Source organism: Macrobrachium nipponense, chromosome 8, assembly GCF_015104395.2.
Source record: "Macrobrachium nipponense isolate FS-2020 chromosome 8, ASM1510439v2, whole genome shotgun sequence".
Classification (NCBI taxonomy): domain Eukaryota; kingdom Metazoa; phylum Arthropoda; class Malacostraca; order Decapoda; family Palaemonidae; genus Macrobrachium; species Macrobrachium nipponense.
The window spans coordinates 41,089,721-41,115,836 of NC_087203.1; the positions used below are offsets into that span (position 1 = coordinate 41,089,721).

Sequence of the window (26,116 nt, forward strand, 5' to 3'; positions counted from 1 at the left end):
GTGGAGGCAGCATTGGAGTCCCCCAGGAACATCAGATAAACTACTTAGTGGAGCAGCTTGAAGTCCTCAAGGAACACAGATAACTACTTAGTGGAGGCAGCATTGAAGTCTCCAGGAACACAGATAACTACTTAGTGGAGGCAGCATTGGAGTCTCCAGGTGGAGACTCCAATGCTGCCTCCAGTAAGTAGTTATCCATATCCTTGGAGACTTCAATGCTTCTCTCTAGTAAGTAGTTATCCATATTCCTGCATATCTTCCACTTTCCATTGATGCATTGTTTCGTAAACTGGCCCACCTCAAAGTTTACCCAGCTTGATTAGCTGCATATTGATATATTTACCTGTCATATAAGGGTTAAATAGTTGTCCATATTTCTGGAGATTTCAATGCCGCTTGCTCTTCAGTAATTAGTTATCTAAATACCTGGAGACTTCAACACTGCAGAACAGTGTTTAGTCTCTATTAAAACACATCAAATATATTGCAGCTTCAGACTAAATCATATGGAACCCTAGACTAAGTTAATGAGTCATTCGATGAATGTCCTGCTCAAGGTCTGAAGAATCTGGCCTTTTAGTAGCGAAACCAATGACATACATTATATAAATTGTGGCCTCAGCCTAAATTTTCGAGGGCTGAAGACAAAGAGACTATGTCAGTGTCAGTCATGGTATTCCGATGTCAGACATAGGCCTAGGCTAAGATCAGAAGAATCCAACCTCGTGGTCTCTACACTACCTTCAGTGCAGTGTGTGTATGTAAAACGTCTTTCACTTCTCATATGTCGGTTTGGTTGGCGTTGACCTGCTTAAGATGTTCTTGATTGACAGCAAAAGCACCAAAAGAAGGAACAAAAAGTTTGTGCATCCTGTTGCTTTACTTTCAAAAACACTTTCATATCATAATTATAGCCTGGGCTGTCAGAAAGCTTTAGCTGCATCTTATAAACATATTTAATAGGTTGTAACAGATTTCTATGCTTCGAAAGGAAAATTAAGCTTGGTGAAATGCCAGTCGAATCAAATTTACTCAGAAAATTAAATAACAGGTTAATCATTTATAGAAGCCATTGGGCTACCACCTCAAGGGCAATACTAAATTCTGTTAGACCTAAGTACTGCTGCTTTCTAATCATGAGGAGAATGAATGAGTTAGGTGCTATGACCAAACCAAAACCGCCTCCTAAAAAAATCAAGAATAAGAAACAAGATATTAAAATATCAAGGGTTGACCTTTAAGCAAAGGCAAACAGAACTTATTAGACTGCAGTTCCAGAGCTTTGTAAAAGAGGGGAAAGAATGGTCATGTGACCGTTGAAATATCAGGATTACTGATTTTTCCACACCACATCTCGTGAGGTGACCTGGGCGGTTGCAGGGCTACCTGAGGATGGAGGGAGGGTGGGACTGGAAGATAGGTAAGGGACGGGGGGGGGGGGGGGGGGTGGCGGCAGGAGTCAGTAATGGGGGGTGGGGGAGCCGTTGGTTAAACGGACTCTCATTTAATTTGATTCTAACGATAAGGAAAGCAAAAATTGACACTAATGCTCTAATAAGGGAAGGGTCAGGTTAATACAAAGCTGCAATTACTGGAATCAGGAACAATGCTTGTTAAACATGAAAAAGAATGAATAACAATTATATTGGATGTAGCCAACTGAACTACGTATTCCCTTCAAAATTAGTTTGGTGCTCATTTTCACATACAAAAAACAAATCGAATTCAGTTTCAATTACAATTTTACTAAAAATAAGAAAAAAATAAATAAAGGACAAGGACACCGAAATAGCAAAAATGTATCTTGGATTCACTGAACTGACAAACCACGGGATCATAAATAGTCGACAAATTCGAGACTGGAGCGACAAGAAATCCAGTCACGAATCCCACGAGACGAAAGGCTGAAATGAAAACTCAAACCGACTGCAAACTATTCCTTTTTATCACTCTTGGGTTGGTATATAAGGTTAAGGTGGGTTGTTACTCCGATGACTCGAGTAACCGAGTTAAATACCGGCCAGAGAAATTTCCATCTAGGCTACTCTGGTCTCTGGTGAGAAGTGGCTCAATAAAAAAAACAAGTATGAGTGACACACTGGATACATAAGTTCCTTTATACATCTGGTGGTCTATAATTTTTCCCCAAAGCCTTCCATATCGCAACCTGTCAATGGCTATCATAATTGCCTTTATGAAATTATATTTATAGGTCTTGGTATTTGCGGTTTATAATTTCATTACTTTATAAATGTATGGACTGTGTAAATCCAAAGCGTATTTCCATTCAAATAACGTTCTGAAATTGACACCTAATAATGATCTACCATGAACAAAAGTAGGATCCCAGCAAACGCCTGCACAGCCACACCTGAATGGAACAAAGTTGACGATTATGGTTAATAAGGACTGAAGATGATTTTTACCATTGCGATTTTTATTGCTCTGTTACTATACTATTTTTATATTTGTTTAACATCGACTCAGTTCACTGGTAATGTGAACTATTATTCGTATATCATTAACATATTGTTTACAGTAGTGATTAGAAAATATGAACATTGGCATCCAATAGCTCGACCGTTCACATCCGTCGTTACAAGACAAACAACCTTCATTGCCATTGTCATGAAACAGAAGGGGACGGGGTAAAGGAACACTGTGAGGCAACTGTACCATCCGAAAATATTAATCCATGGTCAAGAGAATTATTTCTAAAAACCTTAACTAGATGTAGAGCATCTGCAAACACGTATAGTATTTGCTGTTGTCCATTGGATTAATAAAGGACCTTCCTCGTGGTGGCCTAAGGTGAGGTTGAGTTGACGTCACGCTCTCGACCTGCGCAAAAGCTTATTTTGGGTCAGCGCTGACAAGAACTCCTATACTCTTTGGACCTTGAGTTGAACAATATTAACAAAATAGTAAATGAAAGAACAAAGCTTTTCACAATAAAACTTAGCACAAATGATTAACAAAATCATTCGTCATTGCGGCGATACACAGCTAACTTGAGGTAGAGGGAGGTTGAGTTTATATTTTTCAGGAATAATCAATGAATGATTTTAAGCTATCGTGCTTCGTGATATTGTTGAGGAGAGAAGAAGAGACAGTAAAATCTTTACTATATGTACGTAAAAGCAGTAGGAGAGAGAGAGAGAGAGAGAGAGAGAGAGAGACTGACTATTGTTACTGATCTGGGATGATTATTCGCCCACTTCTTTCACTTACACTCGATCTGCCCGAATCCCTTTAATTTTGGTTACGGTAAAATGCCAATCTAGTGATAATTGCTTTTTAGACATTTTTACTACTGTAAAAGTAACCCAGCTCTGTAATAAACAAATTGGTCCCGCTTTCAGCTACTGCATGCCTTCGATTGTTTGTTTAAGCGGTTTCCTTGGGAAAAGTTATTTTATTTCTCTTTCCTTTTCTTGCATTCTTGACTTGTTACTTATTTGTTTGTAAAATCCTCATGTTTGTTTTAAAAGTCTGCCGTTTGCCAACAGTAAGTTGATTTATTGTGGCATAATTAATCTATTTCGTGCACTTAAGAACCAAGTGTAAACAAGCTGATGTACTCTCTTTCTCCCTCTCTCTCTGACACAATCGGACACACACACACACACACTATCGATTCCTTTAATTATCTTTGTAAATAATGTGAATAAAACTTATTTTGTTATCAACCTTTGCATACTGCAATAAATTCGTTTGCTCAAAAGGGTTCCCGTCTCTCCTCCCTCCATCCCCCACAGAAAAAATAAAAATTAGAAAATTTTACGTCATATAACGTACTGTTTCATTACTTTACACTCTTGATTTAACTTTTGAACACATTAATAATAGAAAAAATGTGAAAAGGGGGACTTTTTGGGTTGGCTGGAACGAATTATCCTGATTCGCTATATTTCTTATGGGGATATTTGTTTCATATTTCGAACAAATCGTACTTCGAACAGCCTTCTGGAACGGATTAAGTTCGCAGTACGAGGTACTACTGTATAACAAATATACGGCCAAATTTAGAAAAACAGTAATAGCTGAAAAAATTGCATCGTGGAAAGAATATGTCTCAAAAATATCTTCAAACACATCCACAAGGGATATCTGGCAAAAGATAAGGAAAATCAATGGAAATCATATAAGACCTCCAAGAAGTGCAATACATTTAAATGGAAAAATATGCCACGATACTTATGAAATATCAAATATAATTGGAAAGCATTTTGAAAACATCAGTGCTTACTCTAGCCCAGATATACATTTTCAAAATATCAGAAAACAAAAAGAAAATATAATACTCAATTTTGAAACTCTTCAAGACCTGAAATATAATTATATTTTCAACATGGATGAACTAGATAATGCCATCAACTATGTCATCCCTCCGCACCAGGATATGATAAAATATCATTTGAAATGATAGAAAAATTAGCTCCTATAGCTAAATCATATTTATTAAAATTTTATAATAGTATTTGGCTAAAACGTATCTTTCCTGATAAATGGAAACATGCCATAATAATTCCAATAAATAAACCAGGAAAGGATGCAAGTAATCCATCCAATTATAGACCGATATCCCTTACAAGCTGCCTATGCAAAATCTTAGAAAAATGGTTAATGCACGATTAACGTATGTAATAACCAAAGAATTCATTTTAACACCAACACAATCTGGTTCAATAGCTGGCAGATCAACCCTAGATCCCTTAACACATTTAGAGGATCATATCAAAAAAAGGCTTAGAACCAAAAAAAATGAACAGTAGCTAAGTAGTTATATTTTTTTTATATAGAAAAAGCATATGACACACCATGGAAACAGAACATCATGCAAAAACTCCACTCCAAGGGACTGAGAGGCCACTTACCAATATTTATTAAGAACTTTTTAACAAACAGAACTTTTCAACTAAAAGTAGAAAATTCCTACTCAGTAATCTATAAACTTGAAGAAGGAATCCCTCAAGGTAATGTCTTGAGCTGTACATTGTTTGCTTGAGCAATCAATGACATTACTATAAATTTACCAAGTGGTGTAAAAATAAGTTTAATGTTGATGACTGTTATTTACTATACGAGTAGCAATTTGAGACATGCTCAGAGAATTCTCAATGCTGCCATTTCAAATATATGTAGTTGGGCAAATTCAGTTAGTTTTAAATTTTCAACTGATAAAACAAAAGCAATCATCTTCTACAAAGACAAAAGATGGCTGAAGAACCAAGCAATCAAACTTCACCTTTATGGCACTGAAATACAATTTTGTACAAAAATCAAATATCTAGGAGTGATATTTGATTAACATTTAAATTAGAAAGAGCACATCAAATACATTAAAGCTAAGGGTATCAAAGCCCTTGCCATATTGAAAAAGTTATCACACTAATTGGGGAGCAAAGTGAGACATTTTATTAATGATATATAAGGCAACAGTCTTATCCATAATAGATTACTGCTGTCCAATGTATTCATCCGCCTCAGAATCTGCATTAAAAACTCTCGATGCAGTGCACCATGAAGGCGTGCGATTGTGCACAGGGGCATTCCGATCATCCCCAACAAGCTCGCTTCTGGTAGAGGCAGGTGTTTGCCCTTGAAACATCACCGTAATTTAATAGCAATACGAAGAAGTCTTTCACTATAAGCAGGATCATCTCCTGCAGCTGTCTGCTTTCAAAATTATAATCCAGAAACAGAAGTTCATAGTACTAGCTCTTTCCCAAAAAGATCTAAATACCTAATGAACTTACATAACATAAATCCAATTTTTCAGCCACCTATTGAATACTCACCACCATGGATGTTAAAACGAATAAAAATATGTACCTCCCTGTCTTACCTACTTAAAAAAACAAATGACAAGTATAGAAATGTACCGCCAACATGCTTTGGAGCAAATTAGAAGAAAAGGAGACAAATTCATGGTATATACAGACGGTTCCAAAAGCAATGTTGGAGTAGGAGCATCTGCATATTCGAAAAATATGTTGATCAAAAGAAGCCCACCTTTAATATCATCAATATTTACTGCCGAAGTCACGGCCATACAAATGGCTCTTGATATGATATCTGAGGAAAAAGCGTGTCGCTATTATTTTCAGTGACTCACGTAGTGCTATAGATGCTATAAGACAGTATAAATCGGTAAACCAAATAGTACAAGAAATACAAATAAAAATTCATCAACTCCTCCAATCAGGATTATCAATGGAAATGTGTTGGATTCCAGCACACGTTGGAATAAAAGGAAATGAAAATGCAGACTCTGCTGCCAAATTAGCCTGCACTATCCCTCCAACAATTACACATGCCCCAGTATCAGACTGGATAACATCTGTCAAACCATTGATTTACCAAGATTGGAAAAGAGAATGGGCCTTAGTGCTAAACACAAATAAACTTAAAAATATAAAAACTGAAGTGTATGCATGGAGGACATCTTCACAAAAAGAAAGATCAAAAGAGGTAATCCTTACAAGACTCCGTATGGGACACACAAGATTCTCGCATGGTCACTTGATGTCAACACCACATGCTGACCCAATAAAATGTAATAGATGTCAAACACCCATGACAGTGCAGCATTTACTCGATGAATGGCCAAATTGGTCCCAACAAAGATCAATTTACCTACGGAATTCAAAAATGAAAAGTATTCTAGCTGAAACCAAAGATTTTACAATTAAGAACATCATACTATATTTTTTAAATAAAACAGGTTTCTTAAATAAAGTTAAATGTTTTCTATTAAATTTTTTCCTTCTTTCTTTTCCTTCTCGGGCTGGTTCTCAGGGATTAATCCCTGAGAACCAGCCCGAGAAGAGTCTATATAAGACTCAGAGGTCTGGAAAAACTAAGCCCTATCAATAATAATAATTCTGGCACTGCCAGACTTCCTTTATCTCGTTTTACTTCAGGGATGTTGCCCAAAAGTTCTTGGACAACGCCTCACAACCTGTAATGGCTGCTTAGTGGATTGTGTAGTCTCCAAGCTTCTCTTGAATAAAAGCACCTTGCCAAGGTACTTAGATGGCATAAGGCTGGAGGTTGAGGGTGTGGGATAGCAGTCTTTTCTTTAGTGTCACTTTGTCACAAGGGCAACACTTGGTTCTCAGAAGGTTTTCATAGTGTGTGAGACCAGACACATCTCGCTGTGACTTGGGGCCCTGTCAATCTTGTATCCCTATACCACAGAATGTATAGGAAGTTACAAGTCATAAGTGCCCTGTTCACTGAATGGGGATTCAACTTGCCAGCTGTTTGAGAGACTATCCTCCCAACTAGGGAGCGAGTTTCTTACATGAAAGATTATGGTTTGTATACTCCCATCGGAACAAATACAACATTTTCAGTTTCCATTGGAACAAATAAATTTTCAAAGTTCCTTATTTCTAAAACAACTGGCAAGAGAATAGATTTCATTGCTTTCCATTCTGCTATCCCAGACAGAAGAAGGGGAAGTCATCTACGCATGCTCCTTTCTGAGACAAGACCTTCACAAGAAATTTTAAATTATTCTACTGTGAAGATTGTTCGCCTAACATTGCTAGGTACCTAGTGCAAAAACTACGGGTTTTATCTATCCAATATACAGTCCATGTGGTTAGAATACCTCCACACTGAGAATCCAGTTGAAATCTTTTTTAAGTTTTAAATTTTAATATCTTTTGAAGCACGTGCCTTACTATTTCAACATTCATGGCCTACAAGGCAGCATTGGCAGAGCTTTGCCTTTTGTTTTTGGAACTGATTCTAATATAGAAATTGTTAATTCCGTTCTCCAGTCTTTTCTACTGCAAGGTTTCCAATTACCTGGTCCCTGAATAAGGTTCTTGGACTCCTGTCATCCCCCCCAATACAACTAAAACTCTTATGGTATCAAGAGCTCAGATTAATGTACGTACGGGACTCTCTAAGACAAGAACATTTCACCAGTCTACTCCTAGTTGTCATTTATTTTTGTCTCCTGGCTTATCATTTCTGGCCAAGAATAAGGACCTTCTTAAAGGAAAAATCCCATTTTCTGATAAAATATGCCTGGTTCAACCAATGAAGGTTTACCTAGATATCAAGCCAAACATTCCAGATGGTCCTATTTTTCCTAACTTTCACATAACAAACACCTCTCTCTACATGGGCTGAGAATTTTAGTGGCCGTCATTAAAAAGGCACTCTCACTCCTTTTCTAAGTTGCATGACATCCAACAGGTGAGTATATCATTTACTGTCTTCGGAAATGTTTCCTTCAAAGAAGTCTTTGAGTGCAAAGAGTGGTTATTAGAGGCAGTATTCCTGAACTGGTGAAGGCCAAATAATCCTGCAGGCAGACCCAACATAATTAGGAAAGTCACTGTCGAACCACAAGGTATAATACACTTATAGGTCTATCTCTCTCCTGTTCTTTATTGCTAAACTCTGATGGGTATCCAGAATAAAAACAAAATCATTGATAATCTGTGATTGAATAAAAAATTCCTGAAACACTATTGCCATGAGTGGTGGTGGTCATGCTGAGATATTGCAGGGGAGGGAAGGCGCAAAAATCCCGCAGCCAGACCAGACACAATTATGCAAGTAAGTCACCTTCGAACCACAAAGAATAATACATATATGTACTGTATAGGTTCTTGTGTTGTTTCCTGATCTTTATTACCAAACCCTATGGATATCCATCCAGAATACAGAAAATGGTTAACCTTTGAATATACCTCGGACCAAAAATTAACCAGGGTGTTGGATTTTATTTATTAGAGAAACTATGCCATTTTGTCACCTGTCAATTTCTTTATTAAGCTCCTTTTAGAATGAACAGTGCTTATGCAATAAAAACAAAACAGGTTTTGATGTAGGAAACAACTACGTATTTTAGGTAGCCGCTGTCAGTCCTCAACCCCACCCACTCACCCTGACAAAATGGCGTGTAATGGAGATGGCTGACATATGCTGTTGTCATATCTGTGCGAGTGAGAAGTAGTGAAAGGTGAGGCACTCATTGTAGGACAGGAGATAGAGCCTTCTTGTCCTGAGTCCTTTATATTCTATCACAGTGCCAACAAGCACTATTCTGGCCGACACCAACTACAAAAATATTCTTTGTAATTGGTTGGTCTTTCTTATGGAGCCCTGTGGGGACCATGAGAGAATAACTTCTCCACCCTTCAAGCATCAAAATAAGTACAGTATCAACCTTTATAGATGAACTATGTTCTGACACAGTAAATATTTGTCAGATTTCTGAATAACTGAATCCAAGGGATAAGGCATCCACAAAAATACAGCGAAGAACCTATTTACAAAATTTGAATATACATTATTGATGGGTTAGTTTAATAAACCTACCTTTGATGTTAAAGCAGAGACAAATACTAAATGTACCCATCTCTTGTCTAGTAGATATACAGTTATATAATTCAGTAAAAATCTGTCACGGAATGGCAGAAGGCTAGGCAGATTAATACAAAGCAGGGCGGTCCATCAATGTTCGTTTTCAATATAACAATCCAGACTTTGCCAAAATCCTCATTAATTTCCATTGGTTGTCTAGTAAGTAATGAACAGGGGTGAACCTAAGAAACAAGAGAAATGGGAAGTCTGAACAACTGAACGAACAGTAGACATGGTAACAGAATAATACAACAAACTGCAATGTTAAGAGCAGTTTGCAAAAAATACTTCATGAATAACAAAATACAGGTAATATGCACTTTTGACAAGAAAACAAGTATGTACAGTGATATATGAAATATTTACTTCCATAATAAATTATATTCATACAATCATACAATGACATTACAGTAAGTATAATAAAACTGCCTCTGAAAAAATTGAACTCATATTCTCAATATCATGAAGATCAAAGTCCTAAGTGTACAAAAGTAATAAAAAGATAATCACAACACAACAATATGATTTGGCTATATATATATATATATATCTATATATTATAATATATATATATATAGATATATATATTATTATATATATAACATTAAATAAATATGGTGAATCAAATCATACCTAAATTAATCAGTCAAAGTGCTTACTTGTTAGAATCATAGAAAACACACAAAAATTTATAGCAAGGACTTTGATCAGTCCTCTAGTTAAACTTCATCATGAAAGAGTAATTAAAATACATATGGCTCTCTCTCTTTTGTCAATAATTCGTACTAAAATTAAATCACAGGAAGATGTCATGAACATCAATTCTATAATGTAATATAAAGTATATATTTATATAAAATATTGTGATGCCTTTACAAGGCCTTAAAACTAAAAAGTAAATAAAAAATTTATCTTACAATGGCATGAATAATTCCCAGGGCTATCTTTTGGTCTGATAAAGTAGATAATTTCTTAGGGTACATGACCAGTTTATGAAGAAATGACATCAATATCTCTCTCCACAGCTTTAGATTTCTGACTAACTGATTTGAAAGTCTGTAATTCTGATGGTCTTTGTCTATTATATCCACCATCTTTCTTATTGTATTCAATTTTTTTTCTTTGCCAATAACTCCTGACCTTATGCATTACAGTATGTCAGCACAGCTCATGCAAAGTATGCTTGCTATCTGAATACCTTTTTAACGACTAGAAGGTGCAATGGATCAATGCTTGCCAAATTACAAGTATCACATCTAGATAATGCACCCAAAAAGACAATACTGGTTGATGACTGACATATGGCTGGCTACGAATGCAGGACACCTGGACCAGCACAGTTTCCTCTATGTAAGTACCGCAACTCATTCTTTTATGCAAAAATTTATGGATGCATATTTGTAACCCAGTGCATTATATATCCAGTAAAATCCCTTACTAACTTATGCATTATTTAACCACATAATTTCCAATGCATAACAACTGATAAAATCATTATCAATAAAGAAGGGATATGTATCTCGGTAGAATTCTCACTTCAAAATGACGTGGCTTTATCTGGATATCTCGTGCATGCAGATCAATTAACTACACTTGGGCCTTGGCGTTACCTGGAGTTATAAAAATCTTCAAGTTTTATATAAAATATGCAAGTACCCTGGTAATGGATTTGCCATTGTTTCTAATGACATATACTCTAGTAATAGATGTATACCATTGTTTCTATAACAATCTCATTAATAATAACAGTATAAAAATGTCATCATAATGACAATCCTAAAAGCTAAACTGAAGTGACCTCCTAAACTAAGGGGCAATTCTTAAGTCTCTGTACCCTTTTACTGTCGCTGTAAGTGTAATCACAAAACAGTTCTCATATTTTCATTTCAATAATGCATCAAAGAGAATACCATCAAAGTATATTTCTAAAAAAACAAGGTCTATTTACCAAGAGTCCAATCTAAGCTATTCAGCATACAAGGGTAAAAACACCGACTAGAAAATGGAATGCACAACAGCTTTTTTCCAAGGGATGTTATTTAACGAGGGTGTATGTACACGGGAGATCTTGCTACATTCTTCCAAGTAAAAGGACCTCGATAATCCCAACGGTATACTAATGGGTATCCAATGGGTGGCGAAGTTACACAAAAGGTTGAAATTGCTCTTCAGTGCACAGTGCAGTGCTAAAAAGGAAATCCCATACAAAATATCTGGCAAAAAGAGCTTCAACCTTGGAAGGGTAATAAGACTTAAGATCTTGCACCCGAGTGTATGGAGCTGCTTGAAAGAATTAAAATAAAATCATAAGAATCTTGGCAACATACTATGTTAAGTCTGACTTACAAATTACCTTCTAAAAATATGTGACTGGTTAAAGCTTTCATTAACTGGGGCTCATATATAGTATCTGTTTTATGTTTTCCTTCCTCAAAGAATGACTGTACATGAATGTCCATACAGTACAGTGCAGATATATCAGGGAGTCTGTGGCTCTTCAGTGCCACAGACTCACCTACTACCTGGTTGCATAACTGCTTTACACCACATACATAAAAATAATTAACTTGGGCACATTACGACACGATTCCTGATTTTTTTTAAGGAAACCAGAATTAAAGCACACTTGTTTAGATATTGCTTTCTCCCTATTTCACAAACTGTCATTTGTGTTCTGCGCTTAAAAAAAAAATCTCAAAGTAAATGTTGGTGACTCTTCACTGGGTATCCCTAGCAAAGAAAACCTCACAAGTCTTGTCGTGCCATTCCAGTGAAAACTATTATTTTGTTTTGAGGTGCTTTTTCTGAGCTGTCATAACATGTTGTATGAGGCGATGGGGTGAAGAGTAGATAGCCTCAGCCAATGTAGTGCCAGGCCGAAGAGCCAAAATCCTTTCGGCTGCCACGACGACGACCTGGGCTAACTGAACAGGAGCACTGTCATGGAGAAAACCTGCGACTGAGGTTTCCATGGGCATAGTTGGACTCTCATCCTCACCAAAATCTGAAACAGGACTGCTACTGGAAGAGGCATTCCCTGAATTTGAAGAGTAAGTGGATGACAGTCTGGAATAACTTCGGCTGACAGTATAACTTCTGTAAGTCTTCGGAGGTGATATGACTGGCCTGTAATCCATCCGTGAGCTCGTATTCAATGGGTTACTGAAACCCTGCTCAGAATTGCCCAAGGGCCATTCAGTCTCTGGGCAAGGGTCAAGCTGTTCCCACTGCGTCTCCCACTGGAATGCTCTGACAGCCACACGTCCCTCACCACCCCCACCCATCACACCCCATGCCATTGTGACACCTCCAGCTAGGGTGCGGGAGAGAAGTCGCAGTAATGTTGGCGAGTAGAGATGCTTGAGGGAACACAGAGTAGTGACGGGACTGCACGGCGCCACGTGGCCGTCAGGTTGTGAACGCAGATGACAGGTAATGAGTGCGAATATGACTTGACCGATGTGGTGGATGAAACAACGCTCCGAAGGACCTACTGATGTTGCTTTCTGATGTCCTGCTGAACCACGCCAGGCCTCACATCCACAGCCAGTCATTCTGCAGGTGGTAAGGAAATGATAAAATTCAAGTCTCAAATTCATGTCATCTTCACTTTATTACCCATTGAGTGTAACAAATCACTAGGTCTACTGACGTTACTATGGTAGGATCTCATCTTAATACACATAAATCTCTCGAGTTTATCTCTGGCAGCTCACCTGTGTTTCTTGGAAAGCATATTTTCAAGTGCTAATCTATCCCTGAGAAGGAATATGTTGTCCAGCGCTAAAGGCGTGTAGAATAATCCAGCGCTCAGCATGTGAAGCAATGCTGATCCAACTTGGTAGACCACCGTCCAGACAAGTTCTTCGGGAACTGAGCAACCACAGGCGGTGAGTCGAGTCTGGAAAAATAACTTAAGTTTCAGTGGGGTGAAATCTTGGCATCTTGTTTCAAAATAAAAAAAACTCATTTTGCAAGATTTAAATTAACACATACCATTCATTCCAAGTGTGGTACACTCCTTGGTTCTTGGTGGGGTGTAAGTCTCCTTTCATAAATATCAGTCCTTCCCTTAATCTGTTAAATTCTTGACTGCCATTTGAAAATAAGGATAGTGCTTTATTTTCAGAAACTCGTTTGCCGAATATTTACCATCAACAACATGGTTTGCTATGTCCCGGGGTCAACACAAGAGGGATATTGTTTTGTTTACTGTGGCAGGTACTGGACAGGTGAGAAATTACACCATAATTTTTTTTTCATGCAAGTAGGAGCATACATAGACAAATCTCCACAAAAGGATTTGACGATATTTCCTGTAAGCAAACATATGCACAACAATTTTATAGGTAAAACAGTTATAAAATTTCACATAGGGATTCCCAACTCTCTCTCTCTCACTCATACATACATAGTACAGAGAGAGACAGAGAGAGAGAGAGAGAGAGAAAGATGCAAAGCAAGAATAACATGAAAAATCAGAAGAAGGATTGCACCGCCGACACATATTATCTTAGAATGTCTAAACTCTCCGTAGATCAAAATACAAATTTTGGGTAGATTACGTATCCGCAGACGGCGCCTACAGCTCCTAAACTATGGCCCCAAATGAGAAAATGCATAGAATAAAAGTTCTCCAGCATTCCAAAATCTACCAGAAAAGTCACTTACCCGACCAATTTACGCCAATTTGCCATTAGCCAACATTTCCTTTGAAACGTAAGAGTTGATATGATTGGTAACACGGAGGTCGGAGCTCCCGTAGTTTTTACCAATTTTACCTACTCTTGAATATAGTGAAATTTTAATAGAATAGTTATAGGTTACACGATAAAACTACAAATATTGAATATAGATGGGAGATGCTGCATATGACGTTGATTAAGAACATCTTCTATCCATAACTCATCAAGATTTTCGTTATGGTATGGATTTAAATGTGTGTGTTTGTGTACGTGTATCATTTCCGTAGTTTTCAAAAATTTTGTATTCGGGAGAACATTTTGTTCTGATATGTTTAATCCAAGAAAATATAATTTATAATGTGGGAGGCCGCTGGAGTCTTCCCAAAAATAACCAAAACTGCGATCAAGAGTATCTATAAATATAATGTAACATGACTGCTAATCTCAACGCTACAAGTTAGCATGGTCACCCACATCCGCTCCGTCACTTACGTTTTCTTTCATTCAAATTTCTAGCTTCCCACAATTACTCAAATGGATATACTATCCAAATTCAGGATATACTATCCAAATTAAAATTCATATATAAAGCATACAACAAAACACACTCTCTCTCTCTCTCTCTCTCTCTCTCTCTCTCTCTCTCTCTCTCTCTCTTCTCTGCTATTTATCGAAGCCAAGCGGCGTTATACGCTAAAACAATAAGTTGCATGGATCGAAATACATCTTATCTCCAAAATCTGTATGTCACTTCTGTCATCTTTGACAGACTTTAACTGCGTTGGTAATAAAACGGTAGGCACCAACTGCACATTGCTGCCTTAGTAAGAGCCAATAACTTAGGATACTGATAAACATGTCCAAAGATAGAAGGGAGCTTAGTATGGATTCATGTGGACGGCCTTAAGGAAGGAAACTGTGACTTTATGGTATAGATGAGTCCACTTCCATTGAGTATATGGCAATTCAACTTCGGGATTCTGGAAAATAAAACTGTATGTGGAGTGAAATTCACTGAATGGCTGGAGGCATGAGGTCTGCAACCTCATCCTGCATTCATGTTGAGGAGAAAAACGTAGAATACACACACACACAAATAAATATATATATATATATATAATTATATAGATTTATAGATAATATAGATATAGATAATATAGATAATTATATATTTACATACGTATATATCATTATATATATACCAGGTATGTATAATTTAATTATTATATATATATTATATATATATATATAGATAGTATATATTACATAACGTGTATATAGAATTATATGATATATATATATATAATAATAATATATAATTACATACGTGTAGATATAATTATATATATATATACATGTATGGTTAATTAATTATATATAGATATATATATATAATATATATTATATTTATAGAGTATATATATTAATATATATATATAATATAAAATTATATTATATAGATATATATAATATATATAGGTATTTATAGATACACATACACACACATATATATATATATATGTGTGTGTGTGTGTGTGTGTGTGTGTGTATGTACTTGTATATCTACAGAGAAAGAGACTGCTGAAAACAAAGAAAGAAGAAAGGAGAAAAGTCCCTAGCAACATCGAATAAAAAATAAACGAACGTATAAATGAAAATCGTCTCTCATGTTTACATTGGCAAGGACCCAACAAGCCTCAGAACCTGCAGAGAGAGAGAGAGAGAGAGAGAGAGAGAGAGAGAGAGAGAGAGAGAGAGAGAGAGAGCCAAACCCACTGGGATGGCATCATTTGGCACTGGCTCCGATGCGAATCAAATTGCATACATAACCCGATACGTGTAATGTTAAGTGCTGGAGCTGAGGACCTCTACTGAGAACAATTGCGAAGTGCGCAGGCTGTGAGCTACCTTCTCAGGCAGGGACGCTCGCCTAATAATATCCCAATTTTTTCTTATGAGACAGCAAACGTCAAAGGATTATTCCCACTTTGGCAATGACGTTACTGTATAGGCTATATAATTCCCTCTTTACACACACACACACACACACACACACACACACACACACGATAACAAAGCAGCCCTTGTTACTCGTAAGTTCCTCAAATAGTTACGAGATGTTGAAAATATATCCAGTTTTTGAGTGTTGAAATCTGATAAGAGCTAAATAAATTCTCCAATTAGCCCAGTTTAACGACATATCTCCTGGACTAAGCTGTACGCGACCATATCCATTTGAAATGACTAAAAAGATATATCTTACAGCAAGATAAGCGTAAAGGATCATGGAAATATAAAGAAAAACAGAACATATATGCAAATGCTATAAACCATTATTTTGCACGTACCATGATCTTACAAGATCATGTTATCTATAAACCGTAATCCACCGATTACAACATAAGTTATTTAGTAAATAAAAGTCTGCCAGACGGATAGACTTCAGCATTTTCTATATCCTCAACAAGTTTGTCTGGAAAAAAAACACAATACACTAAGTTTTTTCCCATGGTCTAAAGAATACCAGGTCAGACCGCTTCCGACCAAAATAATGGACAATCTCGCGCATGACGTCACGAGGCTGCATCTGGCCGAGGTCAGGTAAAAAAAAAAAAAGGGTCTTCAGTCAGTATTTGTACTTTACCAGAGTGAAGAACAAAGAAGCTCTCTTAGACCGGATTCAATCCTTTAATTCAGCAGTACCTGAAGATTAACGGGGACCTTTCTCACCCCCAAGGTCGTGACAGAGAGAGAGAGGGAATGGGTGTGGGCAAACAATTCCCATAGTGACCCTTCATTTTATTGTTTTCTTGGTTTTCTTTTATGGCCACATACCAGTAACGTCACAAATATGCGCAGTAATGCTGAGACGGTCTGACCTGGTATTCTTAGACCTTGCTTAATTCAACGTAACATATGATGGAAGCGATCACTGTTGTCTTTATCATTCCATTACACACACACACATACACACACACACACACATTTGTTTACCTTAACTTAATGAAGGGAAGCGCCAGTGGATGTTACCACTCAAGTGATGCTTAACTTCACTGAGCAAACAAACAACCATCGGTATATAGGACATGTTACATCCATCAGCAGGGTATATCGGACGCTTGCTCTTCTCTCTCAATGCATTTCAGAATTATACACTTTTCATGTGTGTATAGAGGTAAACAAACACACATACATAGTATAAGACCAGAGAGAACACCGTGACACTTATGGGGAAGATATTTGGTTGGTTTATTCATTACGGGAAATAAGAGATGACAAAGATCCCCTGAAGGGAGAAGATTCGCTTCGAACAGAGGGGAGGCAGAATGAGTAAAGTTTTCATTATGAAATACCTGAAAATTTTGAAAGAAAATGAAAAAAACTCATGACAGTTATGACACAAGAGGCAATGTGGAAGTTGTTGAGGATGCACGGTACAAACGGTACGTTGTTGGGGACGATCGAAAGTTTTTTTCTTTTTCTTTTTTTATGACGGAAGTGAAGCTTGCGCTGAAATAAACATGCGTGAGAGTGACTTGTTTGGTGTAAAAATTGGCCTGAGATAAATGTGGGTAACTTGTCTCAGTGAGAGTTCGCCATAACAGTAGCTGTATATAGATACAAAGGAACAGACCGGTCATACACACACACACTACATCATACATACATACTACAGTACATATATTATATACATATATACATATATACATATTATATATATATATAATATATACTATATATATAATAATACATATATATATGATATATAATATATATATATATATATCTATATATATATATATATATATATATATATATATATATATATATATATAAAGATATATGCCACGAAGGAAAATAAACGAATGAGGATCTGCAAGATCTTCGACGTTTATTTTTCCTTTGTGGCACATATCTTTATTTATGGATTTATCACGTTCCTAACTTTCGTGATTCAGTTATATATATATATATATATATATATATATATATATATATATATATATATATATATATATATATATATATATATATATAAACCTTACAGTTGCACTATGAAACAATGGTTAAGAGAAGGTAGGAAGTAAGATGAAAGAAAGAGAATATGAATGGAGGTACTGTAAACGGAATGAAAGGGGTTGCAGCTAGGGGCCCAGGGGACGCCGCAGAGAACCTTAAGTAATGCCTACAGTGCACCGCGTAAGGGTGCAGTGACAGCACCAGAGGTGGCTATATTTACAGATTCCGTACGTTTCAAATTGGCAATAGCAAAAGCGCCTCAGTGGCGTGGTTGGTATGGTCTTTGCCTGTCACGTCGGTGGCCGCGAGTTCGATTCTCGGGCATTCCCCTGAGGGGTCAGAGATGTGTATTTCTGGTGATAGAAGTTCACTCTCGGCGTGGTTCGGAAGTCACGTAAAGCCGTTGGTCCCGTTGCTGAATAACCACTGGTTCCATTCAACGTTAAAACACCATACAAACAAACAAACAAACAAACAGCAAAAGCAGTACATGGTTCATGTGTAAAGAAACATTGTTTAATGTATGGAAACAAAGTCTACTATTATGTCACTCTACAGTATGCACAAAACCATACGCCATACTATTAAAAAAAATCAATCAGGGAACACTTGGCACAAGTTCTGACTTCGCTACCTGACACCAACAAGTGACACTATTCTGTATCCTTCCATTGTGACACTTACCGGACATAGCCTTATAAATAGACTCTCCCTGCGTCTTTGTGTTTTGCGAAAGAAGGAAAATTTAATTCAGGAAGAGAGCTAACGACGACACAATGAATTGGAACAAAAACATAAACTCATTAAAAGTTAAATAAGGGAAAAATCACATAAAATTGATTTACAAAGTATAAATGATTGAGTGATTTGCGTATAATAAAAACTAGCGTTGCAAAATAGAACGCAAACTATTACACGTACCCGACAGAGAAACATACCTACAAAGTAACACTGACAGCAACAACAAAAAACAAATTTACACTGGCAACAATAACAAAAGTAACAATGACAGCAACACAACAACAAAAACATCCTTGGTATTAGAACATACATACACACATACACACACACACACTGCTTACGAGTATATTATTTTGTCCCCAAAGTCTGCCCTCTCACCTGTATCTGATCGAGGGTGGCGATGGGCGTGTCCAGCAGATAGAAGGCGTTGCTGGTGACGTCATCGTACACCACGCCCCAGATGCTCATGATGTGGGGGTGGTCGACCCAGAACCACCCTTCTGCGGACCAGTCCTGGCGCTGCCATCCGCCCTGAGGTGAGATGATGCAATTCTTTGATGATCCAGATATCCGACTAAAAATTACAACTTCATATTTTCTTATTTAACAGGTCTAAAGATATCCTTAAAAAAATTCATCAGAGAAGCTTTTAAGAGTTTTGAGATCAATTTCCTATATTTCAAAGTACAGTACATTCAATTACAAATAAAATCTATGGATGCATTTCTTCAATTTTCACTATATGACGCATTATTTACTATTATTATTATTATTCTATACCCATCAAAAGAGATATAAGCAAAATATATATAATATTTTTTTATAAAATATTTTTGACAAATATCCTAATTATGACATATTTGAATATTGGAACTACTCGACAACCTAGCTGAGTCAGAAAAACGAATTTATCAGGAGAATTATAAAGACCTTGTATAAGATTAATTCGTTGATGACTGCCATAATTTTCAACAAAAAATTATTATTATTTTTAATATTATTATTATTACTATTATTACATATAAGTAGTACAGGCCCTCTTCCAAACATGTGATATTGCAGGTTATAGCTCCATGAACTACATACAATTTATACATTTTCCTCTTTTATTATTATTATCAGCTCAAAATAACCTCCTGATTATATTATTATTATATTATTAGATGATGATGTTCATACACATGTTTAGCCATGATATACAACTTGAAAACTGCTGCAAAGTCGAAGAATAGGATATAACTTTACAATGAGTCTTGAGACATTGGATGTCTGTCAATTAATATCTTAATCGAGAACTTGGTTCTAATGTATTATTTTAAGTTCCATAATGACTCTGAAATGATGCATAACATTAAAAGTCATAGACTAACACTGCAACGCACCTTTCTTTGATGTTGAAAAACTACATTTCCCTCTATAAGAGGGAAGTATATTTACTCAAAGCTTGGTTGTAAGAGCAAAAATATTGGAATAAAATAAATATATACGACTACATTACTTACTGATATCCAGTGGTATTCGACCAGTTATCTAAATAATTATCCTAATATCCTCTGGTTATCAACTCCGTATTTTAACTGGTATCCTGATATCCTCTGGTTATCAACTCAGTATTTATATATGTGTATCTTGCCGTCCAGTAGTTACTACCAATGTATGCAGATAATTTTCTGGTATTCAGTAGTTATCATCCTCACTTAACCGATACGTTAGAGGAGCATGGGTTTCAGCCTCATCCTAATACCTAATATATATATATATATATATATATATATATATATATATATATATATATATATATATATATATATATATATATATATATATAATATATATATATATATATATATATATATATATATTATCACTAATTACGTGGATTACGTATGTGTATCATATAATCAAACCAAACGGATGTACGTATATTACCACGTCCATTCGTGAGAGAGCGAAGACGCAGAAAGCCGAAGAAGGGGTGGACGACCCCCAACCTGGCAACCAGCCCACAGACGTAGGCGTCATTCAACATCTGATTTTTTTTTTTTAATGAAAATTTCTTTTCGTTTTTTACATGTGGACTTCTCACGTGGTGTTTTAAATGGAGGATAAGAAATTGCCTCTATGTTCTATTTTTAATAGTCTCTCTCTCTCTCTCTCTCTCTCTCTCTCTCTCTCTCTATTTTTCTCTTCTCTTTCTCACTGTCTACTTTATTTTTCTCTTATCTTTCTTCACTGTCTACTTTCTATCTTTCTCTTTCTTATCTTTCCTCACTGTCTACTTTCTTTATCTTTCTTATCTTTCCTCACTGTCTACTTTCTATCTTTCTCTTTCTTATCTTTCCTCACTGTCTACTTTCTTTCTTTTTCTCTTATCTTTCTTCACTGTCTACTTTCTATCTTTCTCTTTCTTATCTTTCCTCACTGTCATTGTTTACTTTCTATTCTCTCTTATCTTCTTTCTTTCTTATCTTTCCTCACTATCTACTTTCAATTTTCTCTTTATCTTTCCTCACTGTCTACTTTCTAGTTTTCTCTTTCTTATCTTTCCTCACTGTCTACTTTCTATTTTCTTTCTTATCTTTCCTCATTGTCTACTTCCTAGTTCTCTCTTTCTAATCTTTCCTCACTCTACTTCCTGTCTTTCTCTTTCTTATCTTTCCTCACTGTTTACTTTCTATTTTTCTCTTTCTTATCTTTCCTCACTGTTTACTATCTATTTTTCTCTTTCTTATCTTTCCTCACTGTTTACTATCTATTTTTCTCTTTTTTATCTTTCCTCACTGTCTACTATTTTTCTCTTTTTTGTCTTTCCTCACTGTTTACTATTTTTCTCATTTTTATCTTTCCTCATTGTTTACTATTTTTCTCTTTCTTATCTTTCCTCACTGTTTTTAATATCTATGTTTCTCTTTCTTATCTTTTCCTCACTGTTTACTATCATATGTTTCTCTTTCTTATCTTTCTCACTGTTTAATATCTATTTTTCTCTTTCTTATCTTTCCTCCACTTTTTTTTGTTTACATATGTTTCTCTTTTTATCTTTCCCTCACTGTTTACTTTATATCTATTTTTCTCTTTCTTATCTTTCCACACTGTTTACTACCTATTTTTCTCTTTTTTATCTTTCATCTCTGTCTACTACATCCATACAAGCAAGAGGCATCTATTGCAGAATAGAATACAATTTAGAATTGAGGCAAATGCCAAGGGCTGCGAACTACGAGATCATACAGCGCTGAAAGGGAAATTGGGAGAATATAAGGTACTTAAGATGAAATAAATATTATATTTTCCGGTTTGTTTTTCTATCTACCTCTCTTCATTAGTTTAATGTTTGCTTCCCCCAATATGCATGGACATACATTTATGTATGTATTTATTTATATTCTTAATAAATTCCATAAAAAAATTCCCTTAAGAATAAAAAAATAACATTTATGTATGTATGGATGTGTTTACTCTTAATAAACTCATTCAACCTCCGTAGAAACAAATCCCTTGAGAATAAAAAATAAATAAATAAATAAATAACTAAGTTGTTCTTAATGGCATTTTCTTACACGATTGGCAACAAATACAATATTTTTTCTTTGCAGAGTAAGTTAATAGTACTACTCTTTCTAAATCCATTAAAACAATAAAGAATTGTGGTACGAAACCATTTAAGTTCCTTTCAAGTTATTCCTAAAAGTAATGTACAGCGCTATGTACATTTTTTGGTTAACTTGTAGATCTGTTGTTACATTTTCATCGAATGTTATTGTAGCAACTATCTTTTTTATTTTGTTACTTCTGTGTGTGTGTGTTTAAACATAAAACACTGTTCATACCAGCATTCCTAAAACAACGTGATCCAGGAGCTTCCTTTAGGACGAGTAACAAAAACAAACAACAATGAACACCTAAATAATTTACGTTTTAATAAGTGAGATCTCCTCTTTCTGTATTTCCATTCACCTTCTCTTACTTCCTAATGACGCCGTATTCTTTGGAACTTTGAATTTCAAGTCAATGACCCTGTGGTGAGCTTGTTCCTTATCAATAGGGTTCATCTTCTGAATAATAATAAAATAATAATAATAATAATAATAATAATAATAATAACTGGAACACTAGACACGATCCCAAGATCCCTGAAAAGGAACCTGGAAAAACTAGATGCCGAAGTAGCTCCAGGACTCGTGCGGAAGTGTGTGCTCCTGGCAACAGCGCGCAGAGTAAGAAAAGTGATGGACTCCTGAGGAGGCAGGATGCAACCCGGAACCCCACACTATAAACACCACCCAGTCGAATTGGAGGACTGATTTGACAAGTGATGGCTTTCTGAATCACGGCTCCTTTTATCTTTACTGAACGAAATAGCTTATTCCAGATAGTGAGACGAAGGGAAAGCACTGCAAACAATTGAATTCGTGAAAAACAGTCGGTTCTCAAGCGCTCGAGTTTCAATCTTTCTGGTCAATAGCCTGCCAAGGTTCATGAGAGAAGTCCCCTCCCTCCAACCCCCATCCATCTCTCTCTCTCTCTCTCTCTCTCTCTCTCTCTCTCTCTCTTCTAACAAGTACCCACAATCTCCCCCTACCACCACATTCGCCCCCCCCCACTGACCTCTATCTGAAAAATTTTGTTGACCTGAAATCAAAGTCCTATATTATTTGGTTTGATTTAGCAAAGGGTTTTAGTTTAATGATTTCCTTAATTATTTTTCTGATTTTTAGTTCTTTTTATATACATCTAATATTTTTATTTCATCTCCTTTTCGCTTTTTATTTTTGAGAGTATATCAATCTACACTGGGAACGTGTGCTAATCTATATCATAGACTGTTAAGTTCGTTGCAGAAGACAATTCGCAATAATAATAATAATACCAACAGAGAATGAAAGTAACAAATGTAACACCTAGAATGTTGTGAAATGAAAAATTGCAATAACTATGCAAAACCTATGCGACAAGAAGTATCAAGTTGTATCACTTCCACGAGGATGAGGGAATGCTTAAATCTGGAAAAATATATATAAAATTTCTTCCTGTGCATGTATATCTAATAAAATAGTTGTCTCGTAGGAAAAAGAAGAAATGTGTGTGGGGTTGAGAGAGAGAGAGAGAGAGAGAGAGAGAGAGAGAGAGAGAGAGAGAGAGAGGCCATTCCGTCATAAAGGTCTTAGCTGGCTACAAGGAAAGAGATTTAGTGTGTGGCAGCGCGCAGGCGCGTAGAAAAAAACAGGCAAAAAAAAAAAAAAAAAAAAATTCCGAGTAAATTCTTGAGACAAGAAACGGAAAGCGAAGAACTCAACCTCAATACCTACCATACCAAGGAGAAGCCCTTTCCCCCATAGAATGCTCTCTCTCTCTCTCTCTCTCTCTCTCTCGTCTCCTCCTCTCTCCGTCTCTCTCACTCCTCATCTATTCTCTCTCTCTCTCTCTCTCTCTCTAACAGCTCATTTTGGAAGCTTTCGAAAATTCATATCTGAATTGAAAAATAGTTCACGCAGTATTTATGGAGAAAGGCGTCAGTAGGAAGTAACAGAGAGAGAGAGAGAGAGAGTTGCTTACAAGCGATAACAGAAAGCAGAGCATATATACATCTCGAAAAAAATAAAAATATGCACCATCAATTTAATCATCCATCAACGTATTTCTGTTGAACTTCTAAGGTCTTAGCATAGCCAAAACACTTAGTATACGTTATAATTATGTTAAATTAAACAATGCTAAATTTTAAAAAAAATTTAAATTAAATGTTAAATGTTAAATTAAAAATGTTAAGTGTTAAATTAAAATGTTAAATTAAAAAAATTAATTTAGAAGTTAAATTTCAAATATAAATCTTTTAAATGTTAAATTAAATGTTAAATTTTAAAAAATCTTTAATTTAGATGTTAAATTCAAACATAAACCCCAAAAATCTCATCACCTTCTACGGGAGGAAAGTGAACGAATCAAATGCTAAGTGAACATCTTACTTTTCATCATGTATTGCGGATCTATTCCATGCTTTTTATTCATTCAGTGCCAACGCCTCTCACCCACCAGAGAAAACACAAGCTTAACCTATTTTTACAAGATGGGCCAAGATAATGTCCCCAAATAGTTACATAAACCAAGCAATCGGGTCACACCTGTTTGCTCCGTTGGAAGCGAAGGCTCCAGATAACTTTGGTGCTATGAAAATAAGATTGCAACAGCAACAAACACTATATATATAATATATATATATATATATATATATATATATATATATATATATATATATATATATATATATATATATTATGTGTGCGCACGTATGTTTCCTGCCTTCTTCCAGCTTATAACTACCAGAAACTGAAAGATACATAAAAGAGGAACAATGGGATTTAGAGGAACATACACGTACGTGTGTGTGTGTGTGTGGTGTGGTGTGTGTGGAATGTACCCCTAAGGAATATTAAAACTGGCAAGACACTGCAAAACAAATAAGGGCAGAGAGGAGACCAGAAGAAGAGAGAGAGAGAGAGAGAGAGAGAGAGAGAGAGAGAGAGAGAGAGAGAGAGAGAGAGAGAGAGAGAGAGATTCTTAAATACATATATGAACACAATTCAGCGGTAATTTAAAAATTAGGTTAATATAAAATGTACAGTTGCAGATATCCAAAACATTTAGTTCAGTGTAATAAATCAGTCTTTAATGACAAAATTTTTTTCCGGTCCCAACGCCTTTCCTCAACATAATTTCGTAATAAGTCACCACCAACAATTTTATTAGATAATTTGTTGCCAGAGATATGGAATAAACCGGATGTAACGGGTAACTCGTATTCGCACGGAATATACAAACAGAATTCGCACACAGTACACGTGCTAATCAGCGTGTCTACGTAAGCCACGCCCCACAAATGATGCCCGTGCCAAGACATTCCCCCAAGAAACATGTTCAAACGTAAGAGGAACATCTACTTGGGAAAAAAGAAAGAAAAAAAAAACATCCTACCATAATACCATGGTCAAGGGGGTGTGGCTTATTTCTCAACGAAGAATGCTAAATCTCGAAGGTAATTGCTAGCATGCTTCTATTCTCTCTCTCTCTCTCTCGGGGGTATCAGTTTTGCACTCCGATTTCCCAGGACCTGGCACTGGCAAGGGTAGGGGGGGCACAGAGAAGTTCTGAGGTGTCCGCACCGATTCGCCAAGGTCATGGCGTCTACAATGTCAACATCGGACCAAGGAGAGTTGTCGTGGTGATAGCCAGGTGGAGGCAGTTTGGGAAGGGGGGGGGGAGGTGGGGGGGTTGTGGGG

At 36.1% G+C, this 26,116-nt stretch overlaps 1 protein-coding gene across 2 annotated transcripts in view; it reads right to left on the reverse strand.

Annotated features, from left to right (window-relative positions):
* Positions 1-9,447: 9,447 nt before the first annotated feature.
* LOC135222710 (uncharacterized) overlaps positions 9,448-26,116 on the reverse strand; it is an 83,158-nt gene continuing 66,489 nt past the window's right edge. The window contains exons 2-4 of one of the 2 annotated variants that reach the window (XM_064260907.1): positions 19,218-19,370; positions 13,110-13,294; positions 9,974-12,948 (exon numbers count right to left, since the gene is read on the reverse strand). In XM_064260907.1, coding sequence (XP_064116977.1) covers positions 12,174-12,948; positions 13,110-13,294; positions 19,218-19,370 — 1,113 coding nt within the window. In that variant the 3' untranslated portion in view covers positions 9,974-12,173. Of the gene's footprint in view, positions 12,949-13,109; positions 13,295-19,217; positions 19,371-26,116 lie in introns of both variants that reach the window. The other variant, XM_064260908.1, reaches the window with a different exon arrangement.